Genomic DNA, 24148 nt, shown 5'->3' on the forward strand with positions numbered 1-24148 from the left:
TTGCTTACTCCCTGTGTGGCCAAAGCACTCAGTCCATCAATTGTTGGAACATAGCTGCTGCCCTGTGGAAGCCAAAGGGCATGGTGCAAAACTGGTAAAGCTTTTCCCACGACTCAGGCATCAAAGGGATCTGCCAGTACCATTTTGTAAAATCCATAGTAGTGATATATCTGGCTGCTTCTAGGCATTCCAACAGTTCATCTACCTTTGGCCTTGGATATGCATTAAATTTGGATAGAATGATAACCGTGTTGTGTCCTCTGTTTTTGGTACCAGCACAATAGGATGCCTCCACTCACAGTGAGATTCTTCTCCTCCCAGAGATCAAGCATTGCTTGTAACTCCTTCCAGACAATTTCCCATATTATCCAGCCGAGGGGTGTCCTGGACTCGTGGGGGGAGGGATAGCTCAGTGGTTTGAGCACTGGCCTGCTAAACCCAGGGTTGTGAGTTCAATCCTTGAGGGGGCCACTTGGGGATCTGGGGCAAAATCAGTACTTGGTCCTGCTAGTGAAGACATGGGGCTGGACTCTATGACCTTTCAAGGTTCCCTTCCAGTTCTAGGAGATGGGATATCGCCATTAATTATTAAGTTGCTCTGCTCCTGTAGCTATTTGGTGGTAGATCAGGTGAGTTTGTCCCAGTAGAGCCAAAAATACCGAGGGGAAAGACTTGACAAGGTGCTGTGTCTGGGTTTTTTGTTCCAGTTGGAGATCTTCCTCTACCTGTGTGACCTCAAAACTCTGGATCATGGGTGCCTGGGGATCTAGTTCAGGGTCAGGTTAATATGGTACAGTTGTGTCTCTTCTCTTTCCTGGCTGTCAGGTCTCATAGTCCACTGGACCCACTTGTTTTACTGCCTTAAATGGTCCTTACCCTCTGACCAGGAATGTAGACTCCAGACTCTGTAGTAGTAACAGCACTCGGTCACAAGGCCTAAACACATGCAGATGGGTGGCTTGCTTGTACACCTTGGGTTTGCTGGGTCTTTCACGGGCTCTCTTTTGCAAAGGTAACTAGAGATTTAAGCCTCTCATGCAATTGCAAGGTATACTGGATCACGTTTGTGGCCTTTCTTTCTGAGCTCAAAGTCAGGCCATTGTTTTACCAACTGAGATAAAACAATGTGACTTCACTGTTGACCACTGCCATCTGGTGGTAGGCCTGGCTCAGTGTCTGATCATTGTACTCATATGAAATCAGTATTTCCTGTTAGATGATCCACCTCCTGTGGGAGTGTTGTCTTGGTGTCTTTCAAGGTGAGGGCAAGAGAAGGATCTTCTGGCTGGTTGAAATTCTCTTCTCTTGGGTCCTCTGCTTTGCCTATCACAACCATTCCTACTGCACCCCAAAGTCCTTTTAGTCCACAGAGCCAGTGTGGTCCCTTTGGATGGATGGTCACCATATTATTTTAGGACCTCTCTGAAGTATTCCCAGTCTCCCTCCAGGATTATAGGTTAGGACACAGTTGCAGCTAATCCTACAAGGAGGGCTCCCATAGGTATCCCCACAGACAACTGTACTTATGTAGTGGGATAGAATCATACTTCATCATATATATGCTGATGAATGATTTCTCTGGGTACCACTGACAAATGTGGAAAGCATTCCAAGGGATAGATTCTTCATTCTTCAGAATTTCACTGAAATCTGCTTTGTAGGCAGGTTAATTAACTTTATGTTTTAAGCCTTTCAGTCACATATGAGTTTGCAACTTCTGTTTCTCTTCCGCTTGACTCTGCCAGCACAGTCTTTAAAAATAAATTAACCAACCTAGAAAAAGGACCTGGAATCTCAGCAACCTCCAGAATGCTAAATCACCCAGTTGCAATTCTCTCAAATCTACTGAATGAAGGCATAGCATTTCTCACAGTATTGTAAAAGGGAGAGGAAGAAGACACCAAATGGTTTTACACTTGCATAATCAGGGGAAGAAATCTGGTAATATTAAAGGAACAGCTTAAAATTAAAGGGCTAGGCTCAATCTGTTGTGCTGTAATAACATTGAAGAGCTATGGAAATATACCAGGGATTAATATGGCCCAGCTAAATTAGTTTTTTATTATAAAATTAGGGTAAATTGAAGGTTTGGAGAGATTTTTGCAGAAAAGAACTCAGTGGAGTAGTAAGTGAAAATGCAGGGGCTGCTAGTCCATAAATCTTTGAGGCAAAACCTTGTAAATGGGCCATGAACCTGAACGTTGGATCATATGTACTAAAATCTTGAAATCTATTGCAAAAATAGATGCATTGGATCCAAAAAGTATCACAAAATGCAGTAGAAAAGCCTGGATAGAATGTACGTTATATTATTATGATTTGTATGGTAGCATCTGTGAGCCCCAATCTAGGATCAGAGCCCCAGTGCTAGGCACTTTACAGATAAATAACAAAAAAGACAGTCCCAGCTCCAGAGAGCTCACAACCTACATGCACTGAGCCTGATGGGGAATATCTGTGTGCCAAACATGCCATAGGACTCGCAGTTCTGCTGAGAATGCCATAACATCAGGGCTGGCTCTAGGCACCAGCAAACCAAGCACATGCTTGGGGTGGCACATTTTCAAGGGCGGCATTCTGGCCATTTTTTTTTTTTTTTTTGCTTCCGGCGGCAAAAGCGTAGAGCTGGCCCTGGCAGCAGCAGTGCGTCGTGTGGGGGGGGGGCGCCCTGGGGCCACTGCGGTTCGTGCCACGGGGGAATAGCGCTGCACCTTGTGGCTGGGTCGGGCAGGCTCCAAACGGGGGACACTCGGGCTGGGGGTTGCCCCGCGGGGCACACGGAGCCACCTGCAGGTGCTGCAGGGCGGCTGCCCCCCAGCGGCGCAGCCGGGGCTGGGCGAAGTGGCCCAAGCTGCCCAGGGGCTGTGGCAGGGCGGCCAGAAGCAGCAGCAGCAGCGGGGCCATAGAGGGCGGAGCGCTACCATGCGGGTCGGGTCCCACATCCCACTCTCCGGGGCTCCACTCCCTCTGGGGCTACCCTGCCCGGGCTCCTCAGCCCCCTGCCGGGGCGGTTCCCTGACTCTGCCCTCCCGGGTCCCGACCGGTCCTGAAGGCAAGAGCCCTGGCTGGAGGGACCCTGGGCTGAGGTGCGGCCCAGGAGCCCTGCTGCTTACCCCGACCCTGCCAGCACCGGACCGGCTGGAGGCGAGGGGGGAGCGGGTGGAGTCAGCACTGGTGGTGGGGAGCCCAGGGCTGGGGTGGCAGGGGGTGCGGGTGGAGGAGGGGAAGAGAGAGCCCAGCGCTGGGGCGGCAGAGGGTGCGGGTGGGGGGAGAAGAGAGAACCCAGGGCTGGGGCGGCAGGGAGTCGGGGGGGGGGGAATGAGGGCCCAGGGCTGGGGTGGGGGGCAGCCAAAAATTTTTTTGCTTGGGATGGCAAAAAACCTAGAGCTGGTCATGCATAACATGCCTATAAACAAGCATAGAGTTCGGGAAATTCTCCTCAAAGTTATACACAAGGAAGCCATTGGAGGTGGCTGATCCTCTATTGCACTGTGCTTTTAGCAATGCTTTTGACAAACAGCCTGGTGAGGGTTTGTTTGTTTGTTTATAATAAACCTAAGTTGCATGGTTTCAGTTGTCACTGTGGACTTTTCATACAGCTCCCACTGTAAATCTCTCTCTAGATTCTGGTGACTTTGGTCTTTACTCTGTCTTCGCTCAGTGGAACGATAGCCTTATTATGTGCAGCTTTGTATATAGAACTCTCCTTATGTTATTTTGGGTGGTTAATTGTGCTATCATGTTGCTGAGTCTTGAGGGCATCTTCGAATGGTTAAGTCTGTCTACGCTGCACAGACACTGTGGGGGAACTGCATACAGGAGTAAGGACTCACAAGTGGTGGGTATCCCAACAGAGGCCCTGATCCAAAAGCCCATTCACTTCAATGGGTTGTGGACTGTGCCCAGAAAGCATAGTTAACTGTAATCAATTGGTTCTTACATGTTGTTGCTCTTTTTCTCTGCCTAGTAAAAAGATCCCTGTGCCAGCCATACAATCTATTAATTAGAGCGGTCTGCACAGACATCTAGTGGTGAAAGTGGGTAATTAACTAGCTTTTTAGTATTTGATGGAGAGAAAACATTGGCCACAGTGTGCCTCTGAGATCTGTATGTGGAAGGGGCCCTTGTGGAAGCAACCCCCTCTTCCCTGGGGAGGGCACTGTGAGGGTCCAGCGAAACGTGTTGGGAGGGAGCAGGCAGTGGCTGGGACAAGGAAGGAGAAGGCGTAGGCTGTATTTACAGTTCCCCTCCAGGGTGGGGATTCCCCTGACAGATGCAGAAGCCCTGTGTGGGTTCCAGAGATCCACAGCCCACTGACACAGGCTTTCTGTATAGATGGCTCTAAGCTCCTGCTGATCCCCTGGGATCCATATGGATCCCAGGTTTCATGGAGTTTGGATGCTATCCTGTTGCCTGCTTCCAGGGAAAGGCAAACACTGCACCCCATAGAGTAACTGGGGAGAAAACTCATTTGGCCGTCTTCTGCAGGATTGCTTGTGGAAGGGACTGTTCAGTCCCACTAGTATTTGGGACATTCCAGTTCAGGGTTGGGTTTTTTGTCCCATACTCTTATTTAAATAGGCAGCTACTATAATATTTCCTTTCCTTTCTGCCATAACAGTTAAAATATTTAGCATTCTGTTCTGTTTAATATGCCATTCAGGATTTCCACCTGAATTCCCTTTAGTGATTTTCCAGCCTATTGCTTCCCAAGCAGAAATACTATTTGCTTTTCTCAACTAAAAGTGTTTTTATGAAAACATTTGGGGATTTTGTTTATTTCTTTGGGTTTGGGGTTCTTGTGATGGTTTATGAACAAAGCAAGCAGCCTAACTCAGGTGAGTATTCTCACTGAAGTGAATTGTTCACAGTCCATGGGAACAAGGATGACAAAAATTTGCAGTATTGGGCCCATTATTTCTAGAACTCCATGAGGCAGAAACCTCAACTGATGTAGACCAGTATAGCTCCATTGGCTTCATGGAGATACGCCGATTTAGACCAGCTGAGGTTCTGAGCTTATATTCACTGGATGAAATCCTGGTCCTATTGAAGTAAAATGACAAAACTCCCATTAACTTAACTTCAATGGGACCAAGATTTCACCCACTGTTTAGTCAGGTGTTGGTATTTTGTACCTTGTTAATATATTTTGTACACCAGTTCTATCCATCCACCTGCACTTCTGATCCCTTTGGATCCAACTACATTACAAAAAGAACCATGCTTGGGAACCCTTTTTAAAAAGGTTTCAGATATAAACATGGGGTACTTCTCAGGGATGTTCAGAGGCTTAACTTTTGTAAACTACTTTGAGATCTTCAGATGGAAGGCATTTTGGAAGTGCAAATTAATAATACTTTATATATGCCAAATATTAGGATTAATTTTATATAATGAGGACTTGTTAAGAAACGGTCGAGTTTCAGCTGTGAATGGCCTTCCTTAAGTATGTCTTGAGGAAGGCCAATCTCAGTTGAAAAATAACTACTGGATCCAGGGATGAAAGTAGTTTAAAGGACTTACAGGTACGCCAGAGTCCTGAGCGGGGCGGGGCCTCAATGGAAGAGGCGGGGCCTTTCAAGATTTAGAGGCCCTGGGGCTGGGAGCCCCAGGGCCTTTAAATCACCTAGGAGAAATCAGTTGCAGAGGCGCCTGGGAGCCCCGGGGCTCAGGGGTGAATTAAAGGCCCCGGGGCTCCGGGCCCTTTAAATCACCGCAGGAGCCTTGCTGCCGCTATCCCGGGGTGGCAGGGCTTGGGGCTAGGGCTGGGGTAGCAGTGGCAAGACTCCGGCGGTGATTTAAAGGGCCCGGGGCTCCGGCCACTGTGGGGAGCCCTGGGCCCTTTAAATCCCCGCCGGAGCCCAGCTCCTGGGGCTCCGGCAGCCGGGCTCGGGCACTGCGGGTAGCCCCGGGCCCTTTAAATTGCCTCCAGAGCCCTGCTGCCGCTGGATAAAAATTGGTATCCGCTGAACCGCAGGGTTCTCCTGGGAACCGCAATGGCAAAAGGAGCAGAACATGGGGCTGCCACTCCCAGGAGCCATCTCCCCATGCTGGCAGCTCCGCCGGCGTGGCTGTACCACCCGCAAACCCGCCCTCAGCCCTATCCTCTGGCGGGGCTGTACAGACCCCAGACAGGAGACTCGGCCGTGTGGAAGGGCTGGGGGAGGCTACAGCCGCGCCAGAGGAGCTGCTAGCATGGGCCACTGGCTCCTGGGAGCAGTGGCCCCACATTCTGCTCCTTTCACTGCTGTGGTTCCCAGGAGAGCCCTGAGGTTCAGCGGATACCGATTTCTATCCGCTGATATCCACATCCATGGGTATAAATTTGTATCCGTGCAGGGCTCTAGTTACAGAACATTTTTTGTGAGGGCGGGTGGAGTCAGGGGTCAGTACCATACTGGTAAGAGTTAAAATCTACTTGCACCACTGATCCTAACCAGCCACTTGTATTGGAAGTATCTAGCTGCCAAAAGGGGGCTGAAATAATTTTCTGTTTGTGTCCATATTTGAAGCATGATAAGATTCCCACTCGAGTTCCTCAAGAAAGAACTGAACGCAGTATGACTCACCTGGGCAATATCAGCTGTATATCCTAGGAAATGTTCCAACTCACCTCTCCTATTACATCGATTAGCAGCTTTAGGGCCCGAGGATCATGGACAAGTGAATCCGTGTAAAATGAACCAAGGTATTTCTTTGGATCAACTTTATTATCCACTGCACACAAATCAGGGCGCACATTGAATCCATGGGAAATACGCCCTAGTGTATATGGGAAAGCGCCACCTACAAAGAGGTAATTGTATTGAAAGTGGAAATTATTTCTTTGCTTTACAAAACCTGAAAAAACAGGAAGGAAAAAAGCTAATTTGTCAACACAGAGAGAGGTTATTGTGCAGCTATATAGAAATTAGTATCATATAATACTCAAGAGTGAGCAAGAGATCTTAATCACAAACAACCCCAGGCACAAAATGTAATAAAATGGTGCAAATAAGCATTATTCCATTAACGTCAATAGAGAAACTCCAATTTGCTCCAGCAGAAGATTTGGCTCCAATGTTATAAGAACTGAGCCACATCAATGGCTAAAGATTGGCATATAATGTTTTTGACCAGGGATTGAGACTGGGGGGCAGGGAAGCACACTCATTGGACCAACAGTGGCTGGGGGTTGTAGATGATTTTGTCAGCTTATTTTGGGTAGCGAGAGTGTTCACTGCACTGCTCATGATCTCCCCTTCACAGCCGGCTCAAAGTAGCTGTACAGTCTTAAGACCATGTTTACAGCGGCAGTGGAAGCAGCGCACAAAAGTTTTTGCTAGATGTGTGGTGAAATCCTGGCCCCATTGACTTTAATGGGGCCAGGAATTTATCCATTGTTTTTCTGGCTGATATAGACACGCCTTTGGAAGACACTGGCAGCCCTGTCAGCTACATGTTGTGAGATAGGTGGTGTGGGAGGATGGAGGCAATTTTAAATGATGGCACAGTGATAAGTGAAAGCACTACAAGATTTGATGGGCAGAATTACTGGGATTTCATTGGTAAGAACCGTGTTGGTCAATGCAAGTAAATTCTTCAGGCACTGAGGGAAGAAATAGACATATCTGATTATTACATAGATAAAATACATGCCGAACAGTTGTACATCTTCTCTCCATTTCAGTTTGCTTGATATTTGCTTTAACTTTACAGTTTCCTAGACCCTGCTAGGCTAGATCTCTAGTCCTTATGATTTTAAGGAAAACCTTTGAAATATGAACCCAATGTAAACTGAAGCAGTGTTGTCTGTCTCAGCTGGTAGACCATCTGAAACTATTGGTCCTTGGAAAGTTCCCCTATCCGTATCAATGAGTGTTAACACTGAAGCTTGAACAATAATAATTTAAATATCAATATTGTTATCAATTTCACTACAGAGCAAAACATTCAAGGGAAAAAAAGGAATATCAGATTCTGAAGATCTGTAAATCCTACTTGCATGGCACCTTGTTTTGATGTCTCTCTTTTGCATCTCAAGAGGACTGAGTCTGGTGTGTGGGTGGAATTTGTGAGAATACCCACACCCCAAAATAATATACTCATTGACAACCATTATTCAAGTGACACATGCCAGCTCTTGCCATGAGACGAAAGTGTGTCTGTTCCCTTCTCCTCACATTTCCTCCCCAGCTGTCCGTTCTGTCTCTTCAGGAACATAATTTCAAAAGAAAATTGCTTCCCATTGGATGTCAAAACAGAAAAATGGCCAGGTCAACAATACACCAGAAAACAGATGTGCATCTTTAGAGCTCACCCGATTCCATATGACAATATGAGCCATACTGCGAAGTTATCCTGGTCATAGATTTTATACCACACAGCAGGCAATTCAATGTAAAGAGTATAAAGTTAGCCATGAGGGCTCCATTATTTATATCAGATACGGCTGCATGTCTTTTTTTTCAGACACAACCCTGAGAGCAAAAATCATAGCTCTAATTAGAAGAGCTTTCTATCTTTTTTCCATTTTTAACCTTATTTAAAAAAAAACTTGATATAAAAATGACACTTAAAACAAACAAGTGGAAGTAACTGCAACATTGACATTTCTGCCTTTGTCACTGGAGCACAATGATATTTGAGAGCTTAGAATAGCACTGTGGGCAAAGTTTTTGTAATCGCTACAAACAGCAATCTGTCACCTGCATTTTAGTTTGCTTCCTTTATTGGTACTGTATAAGCTTTTCTGTGTTTCCCTCTGCTCCTATTGTGTGCCTTTTCTTTCGTCTCTCTTACAAGAGCAGCTTCTTCCTGAGTATCTCTGAGTTGGTGCAGGCTTCTGATTTTGTTTCCAATTTACTCTCAGCTCAGATTTGAAAAGGAAGAAAAAAAGAAGAAATTCTGAATAAACAACTCACCTTTAGCTCTTCTGATGTTCTCGTTGCCAAACAAGTTGCCAGACAATGCTGAAGAGGCTACACCCTTTCTTTTTCCCCGCACCATCCATAAGCATTTTGCCCTTATTAGCTCATCATAAATGCATAATTAAGATGGGCTATTAAAAAGTCTTGCCTAGAGTAAGTAATTTGTGGTGACTTTTAATTTCCCCTTTTGGTTAAATCTGCTGTGTGGTCAAACTGAGTCCCAGTGACATATCAAAACATCAAGGACTGGATTCTGCAACCTTTTGTATTCAAAACTGTCCTTGACTTATCTGGCTTGGGTTTTGAGTGAACATTTCTTGTCAAAAGACTAGTCTCTTAAGGGTGTCAATTAGAAGCTTATTTTCAGAAAGCAGAAGCTACCGAGAAGCATTACGCAAAGGCTGCATGATCCATTTTTCATTGCTTGTGATAAATTTTGTGTTATCCAATCTGCATATTTCAAAAGCAACGCACAGACCATGGCCTCACTCCAAACCTTTCCTCATACAAAACTCCCACTGACTTCCAAAAGGGTCAGTAGGTCATACTGGTGAATTCAAACCCAGATATCAATACTGATCAACATGGGTTATCGCTAGAGAAAAGTGGATACTTTGGTTTCTAGGGCTTTTCAATCCTTGGCTCCTTTGCTCAGACTATCAACAAAGTTGCCAATTACTGACAGCTGTAGTGGTGTTTTGTAATGTGGACTCAAGTCCACTGGAAACTGGAGATGACAAAACCCAGTTATTTTGGAACATTTGAACTAAACTGATTCATTAGGAATGACAAGGCCTGTTTAACACTCACCTTTAAAATGGCTTGTTCCTTTTTAAATCATCCCCTTTGAGATAGGCCTTTATTTTAACTTTATATTTTTACTGAGTGTTGTTTTTCAAATAATATAAAATTAAATGCTTGAATTTGCTCTGATAACAGACAAAATCAAACAGCAGAACCATTCAATAATCCCCAGCAAGAACAGTGGCTTCTGAGGCAAACTACTGTACCTACCTCCATGGGCAAAGCAAACTTTCAGTTTAGGAAAAGTTTCAAAAATTCCTCCCATAATCATGGAGCAAATGGCAATGGTTGTTTCCCCTGGCATGCCTAACAACAAGAAAAAGTTTCATAACATAAAGACATCACACTGCAGCTTGATGTTTTCCCCAATATCCTCTATACTTAATGCCAAAGTTAACAGTTACAGTGCAAATGACAAACTGCATAGCTTTATTTCTTATTAGAGAAGCACTCAATGCTATTAGTCAGTTAAGATTCTTAAACTGTGGTCAGAAAACAGGACTAGGAATTAAGAATTCCTGAGCTGTAATCTCAGCTCTGACACTGACTCTCTCTACCTTTGGGACAGAATTTTCAAACTTGGGTGCCTAGAGATAAGCACCTAAAGCCAAATTTAGGAGCCTAAACCAGTCAATGGATGTTGGGGGTGCTCAGCCTAACTTTAGACTTTGAGAATTTGGGTATTAACCTCTCTGCCTTAGTATTCCTGTGATGGGGGAAAATAACACTCAGAAGGGAGTTGCCAGGATTAATTAATATTTGTGCAGTGCTCTGAAGATGTAAAGCTCTACATAAATATCATGAGAATGTGTTTTTAGGTTACTGCATCTCATTAAGTAAGTAAATATAACAATGTTCAGTTCTTTTTAACACCATGTCAAATAGACCTGCGCTGAGTAAGGTTATATGATATGGTGTTAAAAATAGTGTGAGCAGCTGGTAGCCTATCTATACAAGAGCTCACATTGGATCTGAACCAGGGTTAACAAAAGGCTCTAGTATAGACATGGCACATGTAGTGCAACCCAGTGGTGATGTGAACATTGTGCATCTTTGCTAGAAATTTCATGTATGGAGGTGTTTCACAAGTGCAGTGGTGGCTGCAACACCAAAATGTTCTAGTGGAGATAGGGCTAAAGTGCCTGATTCTGTTCTCAGTCACAGTGGTGTGTAACTCCAGTGAAGTCTATTGAGTTACACAGTGCTAAACCAGAGAAAGTAAGAATAGAATCAGGCCTAAAATTTTCCAGGGACTGTCACAATTTTACCCACTGTTACTCTGTGCTGGACTGCAACTCTAATTTAACTGACAGATGTGGAAAACACAGAAATGAAACAATTCCCTGTTGCCTATACCTCTAAAGAGCCTCAAGCACATGGTTCAGCTATGGTTGAAATGAACTTAAATTCAAAATATTCCCTTCCTGGTCTCTGTTTCAGAGAGTCATTTGCTAATTCCACTTGTCTTTCTTCTAATCATGTTCCCTTTGGGAGCCTTCTTGTTACAGAGGCAGAAGATGTGTTCTCTAGGAGGCAAGAGAACATTAGAGGCTGCTGCAAGCCCCTTAAATTCTAGTGATACAGATATTATAGATATATAAAGTTTAGCCAGTGAAGTTTACAGTGTTGACCTAATGGCAGTGTCTGATTTTAAAAATGATTGACAGAAAAATAATGTAGTCTTTCTCATGCAATTATACATTTGCAATTGTCTCCTTGGCATAAAGTGTTGCAGCTAATGCCAGGTAATGAATGAAGATTAAGCATTGTAACTATATACTCACCCACAAGCCAGGGAAGCCAGTACTTGGACATCCTTCCATTTGTCTGCATGTCCCAGGGATGCACAAACAGACAACAGTTTAATAATTCAGCTGCCTTTGGTGAAAAGGAAAAAAATATTATCTGGATGTAACGGCAGCAAAATGAACTCCAAAATGTATGTATGCTCCAGGCAATACTGTTAAAAAGGCCTTTTTTTGCTTTGGCTGTAAATAATTCATAGAAAGGATTACAAGATTTAGCAAAAAATGGAGGTGCTCACTTAGGCCCAAGTTGTAGCCCCTATACCAAGTCTGAGTAAATGGGCTTGGCACATACAGAATCCACCCTCAAAGCTGTGGCGTGGCCCTACTACAACTAAAGGGCACCAAGGGCTCCCTGGTTGCTATGCTCCTTTTCCCCATTCCCAGTCCCTGTGTGTGTGTGAATGCATGAGCCAGTGGCTACATATAGTCAGCATCCCCTCAAAGCCCACCATAGCAACAGCATGAGGCTTGTCTTTGCTAGAGAACTAAACTGAATTAGAGCACAATCTCAAGTTAATGAACACTGACCAGCTGACGTGGTGGTGAACATGACTGCCTGCATCTACACTGCCTGCAAAGTTGTGCTCAACATCATGTTAGTTGAGCTCTAGGTCATGTTCTGACTCGGTGTCATTTTTCTAGTTAAGACAAGCCCCTGGAAAGACATCCTGCACCCATGAGGATTGTGGTATTTACCCCTTCAGATCCTTACTCCAGTCCTTACTCCGATTCAAAATTTTCCTTGAGGGCTGCAGGATTGGGCCCTTATAACAACATTTTGTCATTTAAGTAAAAGCGTTCTTCAGATTTAATTGTTTGGTACAAAAGTGCTTATCACATTATTTGTATCTGTGTCTTACTGCAAAGTTAAACTAAGTGCAAACTAACATTCTGCCTGATTGTATTTAACACATGGGGTGACTTCTCAGAGCATTGGATAGAGGTGCCTATAGAACAGAAGTCTGCTGTGTTTGGGAACATTTGTTACCTGTCCCACTGCATGGATTCATGTTTAGAATTGTTTCTATCCAATCTGGAGGGCTACAAATCAAGCTCCATTCTTCCCACTAATCCGTCTCCACTGGGACTACATTTAACAGTCCAAGACTTTGTGCAGGAATAATGGATTTATCCCATTAGAAAGCTGGGAATTCCCTCTTTTCCAGTAGGATACAATTCTTATCTTTAGCCTAAGTAGCTTACAAGATGAGAGGCCTTTACATTGCAGCATTACTGTGTCAGAAAAACTAATTTGGATAATTTTTAGAGATTTAAAAAATTTACAGTTGGACCCATCGTGTTAAGAGAGTCTGACGTTACATGTGGATTGATACACAAATAGTACCAAACATTTTTTAAAGGCTGTATATTTCTGAAATATTTGTTTTCTGTTAAATATGGAGCACAGTAAGTTACATGATAGCCTGGTGTGGTTTAAAGCTTTTATTGGCAAGGACGACCTGAATAGCTTGCCATCAACACAAACTCTTGCCAATGAATATATGTGCACGCTGTGCTGTTCATTTATTAGGAATGTGATAAAATAATATTAATGTATTAATTACATAATTTAACACACATGTAAATGATACAGTAGGTTAGACATAGTTGTGGTGAGTAGTGCCCATAAATTAGTCTTTATTTTGTTATAAGTTGGTCTTAACTTCCCTCCCCTTTCTTTTTAGTATTTGAATAGCTCCTCTATACAATATAGAGTTAAAGAGAATTTCTTTGTAAGCAAACAAACAAATCCAAACAGTACACAAATCTCGAACACTGGGATTTCAACTGTTGGTAATTTCAGAAAAGAAAACAGAGGAATTGTACAGGTTATGGGTCCTGATTTGAGTGAATTAGGTACATGCTTAATTTTAAACACGAGTAGTCAGGTCTACTCACGTGCTTAATAGGGATTTTAATAATTCTGTTTTGTCATATGTATGTCTGGACCTATGTTTCTTGTAAGGGAGATATAATCACAGAGTTGAACAATTAGTGCTTAACTAGTCTTACAAAGTAAATAAAGCTAAAATTTGTGGATAAATGCAAGCTCATGATTTGTGAATAGTTAACTGTTGCCATAAGGATCAGGATTATATTCGTAAACAAAAATGTGTAGCTCAGTAAGTGGCTTGATGAACTGATACAGCTCAAGGTCAAATGTAACTTTTCTTCATCATCTTTACTTTCCAAGGTAAAATAATTAGCATGTGATGCTAATTATTGTGGGAGGTAACTTCCTGTATATGTTTCAACATATTGATGGATGTAAGCATCCCATAAAGTGGAGATTGATAACAGACTGTGTGTGACCGCAAAACCAAACAAGTCATCAAGATGCTGCAGTTCTCAAGCAAATTGAGAGTTCTGAAAAGTAACCGCCATGAATCAGTTTCAAGCTGACAGTTATAATAACCTGTGGATCAGATACAGAATGATTAAATCTAGGAATTTAGATAAATGATGGAGCCCATCTGGACTTCAGGCTGTTTTAAAAAATGTATAATCTATAAACTCAGTTTATACTCTATAAACTCAATTTTGAATTTTTGGTGATGTTTACTCAATTCTGTGTGGCACTTAGATTCCAAGGTTTCATGGCCTGATCCAAAACCCATAGAAGTCTATAACAGTCTTTTCAAATACTTCAGTTGGCCCTTGCTACCTAAGAAATATCTTAGATACATTAAAAAAATTAAATGACTGAGGCGCAGATTTTCCAAATAGCTGTTGGTTGCTAAGTGCCCAAATCTCATTGAAATTTGATGCCTAACTCCCTTTGGTCACTTTGAAACTCTCAGCCTTAAATTGTTCCCCATTTAATTCTACTTGGACACAAAAATAATCATAGGACTAACTCACACTTTACTAATTGTCACATACGCCCTCATTCACAAACCAAAAAAGTGGCAACTCTCCTAATTTTCCAGCAATAGTGGAGCGAGACCTACAGTGAGGTCTCATATGACTAAGATTTCATTATGTATTTTACAAAATATGCTCCAGAACATTTGCTGGTATCTCATGGTGAATTACCATACATAATTAAAGCTAAACCTATCAAATAGCTACTTATCAGCATGCCTTTCTCACGCATAACTTCAAAGAGCACCATTGGGAATCTGCTTGAATAAAGGCCCAATTCTGCAGTCCTTGCACACTCACAACTCCCATTGACTTCACTAATATTCTTGGGTGAGTAAAGAGTATGGGATCCAGCCATGAATGCTCAATTGGATCTATAGGCTTGACCCTGTGCCCATTGAAACAAATGGTAAAAACTCCCATTGACTTTAGTGGGGCTGGATGAGACACCATATGAACAAAGTACCTGTGAAATGTACTGTCCTTTCCTTTTTAACATTTATGTTAGTTTATTGGCAAATTAATAACATTCAATATTAGCTGTCTCCCCCAGTCATTAGAGCAAATGTATGAGTGTCTCTTGTAAATGATCATTCATTACATAAAGAAAATTAGCTTAAACAGATTTTCTGGACTAAATCTTGCTCTCAGATATACTACTGTAAATTTAGATTATTTCCATTGAAATATTTGGATTTATACTAGTGTAACTGACAGCTGAATTTTTCCCAATGCCTTTTGTTTAGTTAGAATTTCATATCACAACATTCTTTGGGATAAACTAGGAAATGTCTACTCACAGCATAGACAGCAAACAGTTCTGGTGCATTCAGGTCCCATTCGTTGATATGAGATCCTATCTGTACCCCAGGAAAGCCAAGCTCGTTCACACAGCGATACATTTCCTTCACAGCCAGGTCTGGTGCTTGCATAGGTAATGTGCCAAGGCCGATAAACCTCTTGGGGTACTTTTTTACTGTAGCAGCTAAGTCATTATTTAATAATTGGCACAGATCTAAAGTATCCTCAGGTTTAGCCTGGTATGATATTAAGAAGAAGAGTAAATTAAAATGTAGTTCCCAAATGTTATCACCTTGACAGATGTTGGAAGAAACCCAAAGGATTGCATGCAAATTATCACCAAGAAAAAATGTCACAGCAAACAATACAAGGAGAAGACTTAAACCAAGGCTTTTGCTTCACCACTAGGCATTCTGAATAGGTGTAAGGCCTTTAGGCCAAATTCTGCCCTGTTTGAAATCCTAGGGGAAGGATTGATGAGTTGAGTTTACTTTATCTTGCATACTCATGCATTAGTTGCTTTTCCGCCTACCCCTCAGGGGCATAAAAGGCAAAGGAGAATCTGGCCTCATTTGCTGAGGCTCTCAGGATTTTTTAGAGAATCTCTTATAGCACTCACGTGCCTGTCAGAAGGCAAATAGATACCTGGTGTAAGCAGTTGTATCTTCCAACTGAATCTCTGGGCAGAACTGAGTGGTGAAGTGAGTTACATCCATTTTCTTACCATTTTATACACAAAGCATAAGTCTAAATTTGCCTCAGTTTGGCATTCAGTCGGAATGTAAAATGATTGTAACTTACATTTTGAGAGGGCAGAATGGGGCACCAGAAGAAAAGCAGCAAATTGGAGAATGTAAGATAAAATGCACTCCATAGGCCAGACCTGGACCACAAACTTTGAGTCCAGATCTCAACGGGGGGAGTTTGTATCTGGGGATTTGGTTCAAGCACAGCTCTGCTCAAACATTGAGAATTCTCTTGTAAATATAGAAGCCAGGAGTTTCAAGTGAATCCTTGGCAAAGCAAGTTCTCTCACCCCTCATTTCAATTCTATTTATTTACCTCTGCACAGGTTTGACCATAGAGTTGGTCTAGTGTCCAAATAATGTTATTGATGCAGTACAAGAATGAAATAATTGGTGTGGAAGATTTCCCATGGTGAGGAATTGTAAAGGCTCTTCTGGTGGTATAATGGACATGTTGTTCACACTTAAAATTACCAATCTCAGTATGTACCCTTTGCTTTACATTGTTTACCAAGGGGTAAATGCCAAACAGTCCAAGTAAAAAGGGAAGTGTGTACTTGATCTGTATTTTCCGTAGGCATTCCCCTAGGTTTTTATTTAGAAATGAGTGTTAAGTAAAATTCCAGAGCCCTCCAAATTTTCTGTGGGGTGGAACTTGGATCCAAACCCAAATGTGGATTTTGCATCTGGCCTTTTTCTCTAAAATGGACCAAACCAACCCCTTAGATTTGACTACCCCAAAATTTTAAGGTCTTTGGGATACATCTTTTTTTTTTAACATACCATTTTATTGCTGGAGTTGGGAAGATGGAAGAATGGCGTAGAGGGAGGTGGAAATGTGTGACATTGGAGCATGATGAATTTTACAGAGTAAACATGAACAAAAGATTTGTAAAATTTAAAGTTCTTAGTGCTACTTCTAATATGGCAGCCATGACATCCAGGGAGAACTATATTATACAAATTAATTGGTTCCCTATTTTTTCCTAGGGTGTGTTCAAGGAAAAAACAAAAACCAAACAAATATTTATTTCAGTACAGAATATGGGAAATGTCATCCTACACAAAGTACTAGAGGTGTACGGTTAATTTATGGGCTATGCTGTAATAATTTTTTATGTAGGACATCTGTAACTGAATTTTTATGTATTATCATTCAACATGATTACTGTGAAGTACTAGATACAAATAGGAAATGGGCCAAGTGAATTCCTAATGTAACTGCATTGATGTTAAATAGTTGAAGTCAATGGGTGCTACACCTGGGATGAATCTAGCCTATTGTTTGCTAGGATCAACCTTCTAGAAACCATTTTTTTGTTTGTTTGATGCATTTGAAATAAGTGTGAATCCATTCTGCAATTCTAGTTGTGCTGCTTAGTGGGAGGTGTAATTTCAGACTCAGAGCTTCCTGCACCAATAGCTTTCCCATATTGGGAGTGTGATATTTAAAAGAAAGGGACATTTTTTTGTAAATGTATCTGTTCTATTAAAGCATATTTGTAATACTTCATCTATGCATTCCAATGTCTATAAGATGGAAATTGCCCAGATACCCTCCGGTGAGCAAATCAGATTCTTCATGATTTACATCCAAACATGATTTGACGAAGTAAACTGGACAAATGGCTCATTAGTTCTACTTTCCTACTAAATGCTTCAGAGGAGGGTAGAAATCCCTCATAAAGCACCTGGCTAATTCTGCAGTGCTGTGCGTGAAGGAAGTGCATTCTTCCTTACCCCAGTACAAAGAAGGTGGATTTCCCTGTGGCAATTTTTGAAATTTTATTTTGATGGGAAAACATCTATTTGATAGACTTACAACCCAATGAATCAGAACTTGCCTCTTTTTCCTTTATATCATACACTTCAGTCCTAGATTCATGCACTGTAAAGGCTCTCTCCCTGCTCCCTGTTGCTCTTCCTAAGTTCCTGTTGCTGTCTCACCCGTTTGTATTAAATGTTCTCCAGAGCGGAGCTCTGCAGAGTCCAGCTCCTGCTGGAGCAGCTTTGCCATGTTACTCTGCTGGCCTCTCTTCCACTGCCAGAGCAGCTTTGTCATATTATTTTGGTGACTGGCTGAGCTGCCTAACTCACAGGCACAGGATTTCATTATTTTGAATTTTATAGTATCTGTGACTTACAAAATTTGTTTGCAAGGACTTACCCAATAGTTGAACATTACAGGAACTGTAGAAAGGGCTTGTACAGTGACTCCTACATAGAAGAGCAAAAGTCTTTAAATATGAAAATGCAGATTATGATTTTGTCCTAGGTCTGATCATGGTTTGATCTCATGCATTACAGATTAATTATAGAGATTTGTCAGTCAATCTGTAGGAAGCAGATACATTCATAGGGGACAGACTGGATACAAGCACTTGGTTCTTATAGAACAGTGGCTCTCAATGTGTGGTCCACGGACCTCTGGGGGGGTCTGCAGATTTCCAGAGGGGTCCGCACCTCCATTCAAAAATGTTTAGGGGCGAGAAATGAAAAAAGGTTGAGACCCACAGCTACAGAAGACAATGGAAATTGTACATGAGGTATTCATGGGAAGAATATGACCCAAAATGGGGAAAATAATAATTAATATGATGAGTCAGTCTAGCTCACCAAGCAAAACTGGGCACATGTGCAAATGAAAGTACTTTTATGAGTGAATAGTAATTATTCATAACAGGATCTAGCTACTTAGCTCAATCCATATAGATTTACACTTATAGCTTTGCCAGTCCCCAATTCAATCTCTGATGTTGGCCAAGATGGCAGCTGTCACATAAGTAGGCATTTGTATGGGATTTGAATTGCTGTGGGCCACAGATGCTTGGAATGAGCTTTCTCTGCCCAGAAGAAGCATATAACCCCCTGGTTACATACATACATACATGTGCCTTAATGTGGAACTATAAAAATTGGTGTTTGGCTTTTAAAAATATTTTTGTTTATTTGTTGAACAATTATAACAATTTTCTTTAGAATCACTTCAGTTCATGGACAAAAGCCTAGAGCAGCAGTTAGGTGTGTGATCTATTGTTACACTAATCCAGCGGTTCTCAAACTGTGGGACAGGGCCCCAAAGTGGGTCAAGACCCTGTTTTAATGGGGTCACCAAGGCTGGTTTAGATTTGCTGGGCCCCAGGGCTGAAGTTGAAGCCCAAGCCCCACCACCTGTGGCTGAAGCCAAAGGCCGAGGCCCAGGGCTGGCTCTAGGCACCAGCAAACCAAGCACATGCTTGGGGTGGCACATTTTCAAGGGCGGCATTCTGGCCATTTTTTTTTTTTTTTTTTTTGCTTCCGGCGGCAAAAGCGTAGAGCTGGCCCTGGCAGCAGCAGCGCGTCGTGTGCGGGGGGCGCCCTGGGGCCACTGCAGTTCGTGCCGCGGGGGAATAGCGCTGCACCTTGTGGCTGGACTGGGCAGGGTCCAAACGGGGGACACTCGGGCTGGGGGCTGCCCCATGGGGCACATGGAGCCACCTGCAGGTCAGGGCCGGCTCTAGGCACCAGGCACCCAAGCACATGCTTGGGGCGGCACCTGGTAAGGGGTGGCGGGGGGAGCGCGGCGCGGCGTTCCGCGGGGGGGGGGGGGTGGCGCTCTGGCGGCGCGTTGCGGCGCTGGGGGGGCGGGCTCCGGTTGCGCGGGGCTCGGTGAGGGGGCGGCGCGGGCGCGGCGCTGGAAGGGGGTTCCAGCGGCGGGGGGCGGGGGAGGGCTCCGGCAGCGCGGGGCTCGGCACTGGGGGGCAGCGCGGGGCTCAGCGCTCGGGGGGGAGGTGCGGCGTGGGCGCGGCACTGGAGGGGGGTTCTGGCGGCGCTTGGCAGGGGGCGGGGGCGGGCTCCGGCGTCTGGGGGCGTCGCGGGGCTCGGCGCCCTGGGGGGGGGGTGTTCCGGCGGCGCTCGGCGCGGGGGGGGTGGGCTCCAGCGCGTGGCGCTTGGCGGGGGGGCGCTCGGCTGGGGGGGGCGGCGCGGCCCGGCGCTCGGCGGGCGGTCTGGGGGGGCGGTGCTTTTTTTTGCTGCTTGGGGCAGCAAAAAAGCTAGAGCCGGCCCTGCTGCAGGTGCTGCAGGGCGGCTGCCCCCCAGCGGCGCAGCCGGGGCTGGGCGAAGTGGCCCAAGCTGCCCAGGGGCTGCGGCAGGGCAGCCAGAAGCAGCAGCAGGAGCGGGGCCATAGAGGGCGGAGTGCTGCCGTGCGGGGCCCATGTCCCGCTCTCTGGGGCTCCGCTCCCTCTGGGGCTACCCTGCCCGGGCTCCTCAGCCCCCTGCCGGGGCGGTTCCCTGGCTCTGCTCTCCCGGGTCCCGGCCGGTCCTGAAGGCGGGAGCCCTGGCTGGAGGGACCCTGGGCTGAGGCGCTTCCCGGGAGCCCCGCTGCTTACTCTGACCCTGCCAGCGCCGGACTGGCTGGAGGCGAGGGGGGAGCGGGTGGAGTCAGCACTGGTGGTGGGGAGCCCAGGGCTGGGGTGGCAGGGGGTGCCGGTGGGGGAGGAAGAGAGAGCCCAGGGCTGGGGCGACAGGGGGTGCGGGTGGGGGGGGGAGAAGAGAGAGCCCAGCACTGGGGCAGCGGGGGGGGAGGGAGGGGTGAGGGCCCAGGGCTGGGGTGGGGGGCAGCCAAAATTTTTTTTTGCTTGGGGCGGCAAAAAACCTAGAGCCGGTCATGGATGGCGGGGCTCAGGTTACAGGCCCCCCCGCCCAGGACAGCGAGGCTGGGGCTTTTGCCCCCCACCTGGAGCGGTGGGGCTGGGGTGGCTCAGACTTCGTCCCCCCCCTGGGGTTGTGTTGTAATTTTAATTGTCAGAAGGGGTCACAGTGCAATGAAGTTTGAGAACCCCTGCTTTAATCTATTGGTATTAATTTAAATACTTGTGCATGCTTATCACTCTTGACTTTCTTTCACTTTACTTAATTTTCCATAAATGTATCTTGAGTTCCATAAATGTATTTTGTCATATAAAAAAATCTTTGGTCCCACTTAAGACAGTGAGAACAATATATATTGGTTTTGCTCGCCTTTGTGGTAAACAAAGCTTATTATAACAAATGCAGAAGCTTTGCATTCATGAACAGCACCTTGAAATCAGTTATTTTAAAAAAAATGAGTAAGAATTATTTTCATTAACTACAACTGCCTCACTATCACCCTGCGAAGTTTTGTGATTTTACAAACACTCTTTCCTAATTTTTTTCTAGTGACTTTCTCTTTCTTATTGCTGTGTTAATGATCCATGAAAACAACAGGGATCTTGCAATGTCTGGTATAAAATTAAGCATATGCAAGTGCTTGCAGGATTGAGGCCTAACTCACTACATGAGGGAAACAGTGAAACTGACTATAGGCAACCAGTGCTGTTTAATACATACTAACAGATAGGATAAAAACAGAGAAAACATATTTTCCTCTCTCATTTCTTTCCCATATAGTAATCTTAGATATTACTTGCAGTTACTTTACAGCAGGTAAATCATTTTCGTACTGAAATGTGAATTTTAAGTTGTCAGTGTCCCTTTGTTATGTAATAATTAACCAGTGGGACCAGAGGTTGAATCTGGATTCCTCTAGGAAGCGGCTTTGCTAGTGAATCACTCTTCAACGAGCAGCATTTTTGCTTCTTGTTTCCTCAAACATGAGCTCTTGTGTTGTAACTGAGTCCCCAACAAGGTTGTTTTTTCAGTAGAGAGCACTTGTAGGGATGTGAGTCCATGCTGAGCAACTCCTGCATGGTGCTGAGTGCCCTTAGCTCCCACTGTCTTCTCAGTTGGGCCCTAAATGTTCATGCTAATTTTCAGTCTTCTGCTTCAACCTGCACGTTTTACTGTATTCCTGCTGCAGTGCTTCGGAGGAAGAATGATCCTCTTTTTGCCCTGGCCATGCCTCTTTTCTCACATAAATGAGGATGAGACCCAAGGGCTTTTTCCAGAGGTCAGAAATATTGTGGGGAGGGGAGGGAGAGTGGAAGGGGAAAGGGTGGGTAGGAATATCCCATGTAGTCAATTTTCCCCTCTACACAGACACATTATGGATTTTTGGGCATTTTGCTCCACTCTGTACTGCATAGTGAGAGAACACAAAGGTCTTGATCCCTGACTCATTTAGATTCTCCAGCAATGTGCCAGTGAACACTTGATTAGCACATTTGGGAACACTTCCCATGCCTTAAACAGATTATTATTGTGTCTTGTTCCAATCACATTGAAATGGTTAAATCCCATTACAGCCCTCTTCTTAACAGAGCCATATTTTACTGTCCAGCAATTTCTGTCTTTTTCCTATTTACACTTTCCTGCTAAAGTGTTTGAAGAGGGTGCAATCAAACAACTGTTTAATCAGCTTCCTCAGAACAGTTTATTAGAGGCTTGCAAGCTAGGTTTTCAACTGCTGGAACAGCAGTGGTTAACACGGTGAATGGGTTCTTCCTATGCACTGGTGATGGTCTTATTGGCTCCTGTATTGCTGCATAGTTCCATAGCATTTGATACCACTGGTCATTTGGAATGTTGTGATATAGGCTTAGCGGGAATAGCACTTGGTATGGAAGTGATCACGGTCATCTAATTGTGTATAGTTTGCCTCTCTTGCCATTCTTTCCCCAGTTTCCCCAGGGACCATTAATCTTCAGCCTTTGCCTGCTTTTTTGCATTTAATTATCCAACTTTCCTTTTTTATGTGATTCACATGAAGATCATTTCCTCTGCTTCCACTATTTGATCAGCTTGTCTTAAATATAGGGGCACAGATGTCCAAGGATTTTTAAATATTAATTGCTGCAAAAATTGAGCTATGAATTGTTGGTTTCTGACACCATCTTAAATCTGTTACTTCATTCTCCTCTTCCTTTGGTGGCTCTGATATTCATTCATCAACTATAAATAGTTAAGAGCCTTGGTGTTCTGATTTTTAAAGGGGAACAGAATCATCTATTTCTCTGACATGGTAAATTCAGATTTCTACCACCTTAAGATCATTTCCAGAATTCAGTCTTTTCTTTCCTTTTCTGACAGAGAGATTGCATTAATGCTTTAATTTCTGGCATTCCAGCTTGCGAAAAGGCAAACGGCAAAGCAAATATAAAAATGGACTTAGAGATTTCTGTGCTGAATATTCCCGGTCACCACACTGTGAGGGAATGAGGGAGACGACTCACCACATAAATGAGTTTTAACTTACTTTTTGAAAGAGTATTTTCCCTCTCCCCCACACTTTTCTGAAATCCTCTTGGTACATCCTGGTTCACTCATATTTCAGAATGCACATCTGCAACGACCAGCATCTTACTGCAATCCATGGTATTTGTTATGACATAGAGCGATACATTCTGCTATGTCTTCACTGAGGCAGGAAGGACCAAGAAGATTTCACAGAGGGGAAAGGAATTAAAGTTTAGTTAAAATTAATATTTGAATTCAGTGCCACACATAGCTTGGCTAGTGTGGCATTTGACATAATACTGTGATCTTAACTCAGTTTTCACATTGGCTTTGCAGTAAGTAAGTATTTTAATACACCATCTTGTATTCCGACTGGAGCCAGGAGGTATGATCATGTGATTTAATCGCTGTTCTGGTACACTAGATACCAGTTGCATTTCTTAGCAATGAAAGTTTTTATGTTGCTGCATAAAGCTTTTCACAAATAGGACCTAATAACAGGGCCTAAGTTACCTGAGTTAATGACATCTTACCCTGCTGGTTACCAGCTTTCTTTAACTGAGAGAAACTCTTTGCATCTTCCCTCCCAAACTGTGCCATTTTTGGTGGTTAATTTTTAGGGCCATGATCTAATGGAGTAATGGTCTCAAGTTGCAGTGGGGGAGGTTTAGGTTGGATATTAGGAAAAACCTTTTCACTAGGAGGGTGAGGAAGCACTGGAATGGGTTACCTAGGGAGGTGGTGGAATCTCTTTCCTTAGAGGTTTTTAAGGTCAGGCTTGACAAAGCCCTCATTGGGATGATTTAGTTGTGGATTGGTCCTGCTTTGAGCAGGGGGTTGGACTAGATGACCTCCTGAGGTCCCTTCCAACCCTGATATTCTATACCCTCAATCTTTCTTACTCAAAATTGTCTTTGAAATCAATAGCTGCAGCTCCATGAATGAAACAAGAATAAGATATGGCCTGTAGTTATTATCCTTTGAGGAACTCACTGCTTATTAAAGATGACCTGCAAAGCAGAAAAAAAAAGTTGGACTCTTTTAGTTTGCTTCTTTGATGTATAAAAAAGGTGCAGGA

The 24148-nt window shown here is 43.9% G+C and overlaps 1 protein-coding gene across 2 annotated transcripts in view; it reads right to left on the reverse strand.

Moving 5' to 3' along the window:
- The window catches only part of ACMSD (aminocarboxymuconate semialdehyde decarboxylase), a 53489-nt gene that overhangs the window by 7388 nt on the left and 21953 nt on the right, over nt 1–24148 (reverse strand). For both annotated transcript variants that reach the window (XM_054044674.1, XM_054044673.1), the window contains exons 4-8: nt 18104–18153; nt 15190–15426; nt 11501–11594; nt 9927–10022; nt 6617–6789 (exon numbers count right to left, since the gene is read on the reverse strand). In XM_054044674.1, the coding sequence (XP_053900649.1) occupies nt 6617–6789; nt 9927–10022; nt 11501–11594; nt 15190–15426; nt 18104–18153 (650 nt within the window). The remainder of the gene's footprint in view (nt 1–6616; nt 6790–9926; nt 10023–11500; nt 11595–15189; nt 15427–18103; nt 18154–24148) is intronic.

The sequence above is a fragment of the Malaclemys terrapin genome, chromosome 11 (genome assembly GCF_027887155.1).
Source record: "Malaclemys terrapin pileata isolate rMalTer1 chromosome 11, rMalTer1.hap1, whole genome shotgun sequence".
Classification (NCBI taxonomy): domain Eukaryota; kingdom Metazoa; phylum Chordata; order Testudines; family Emydidae; genus Malaclemys; species Malaclemys terrapin.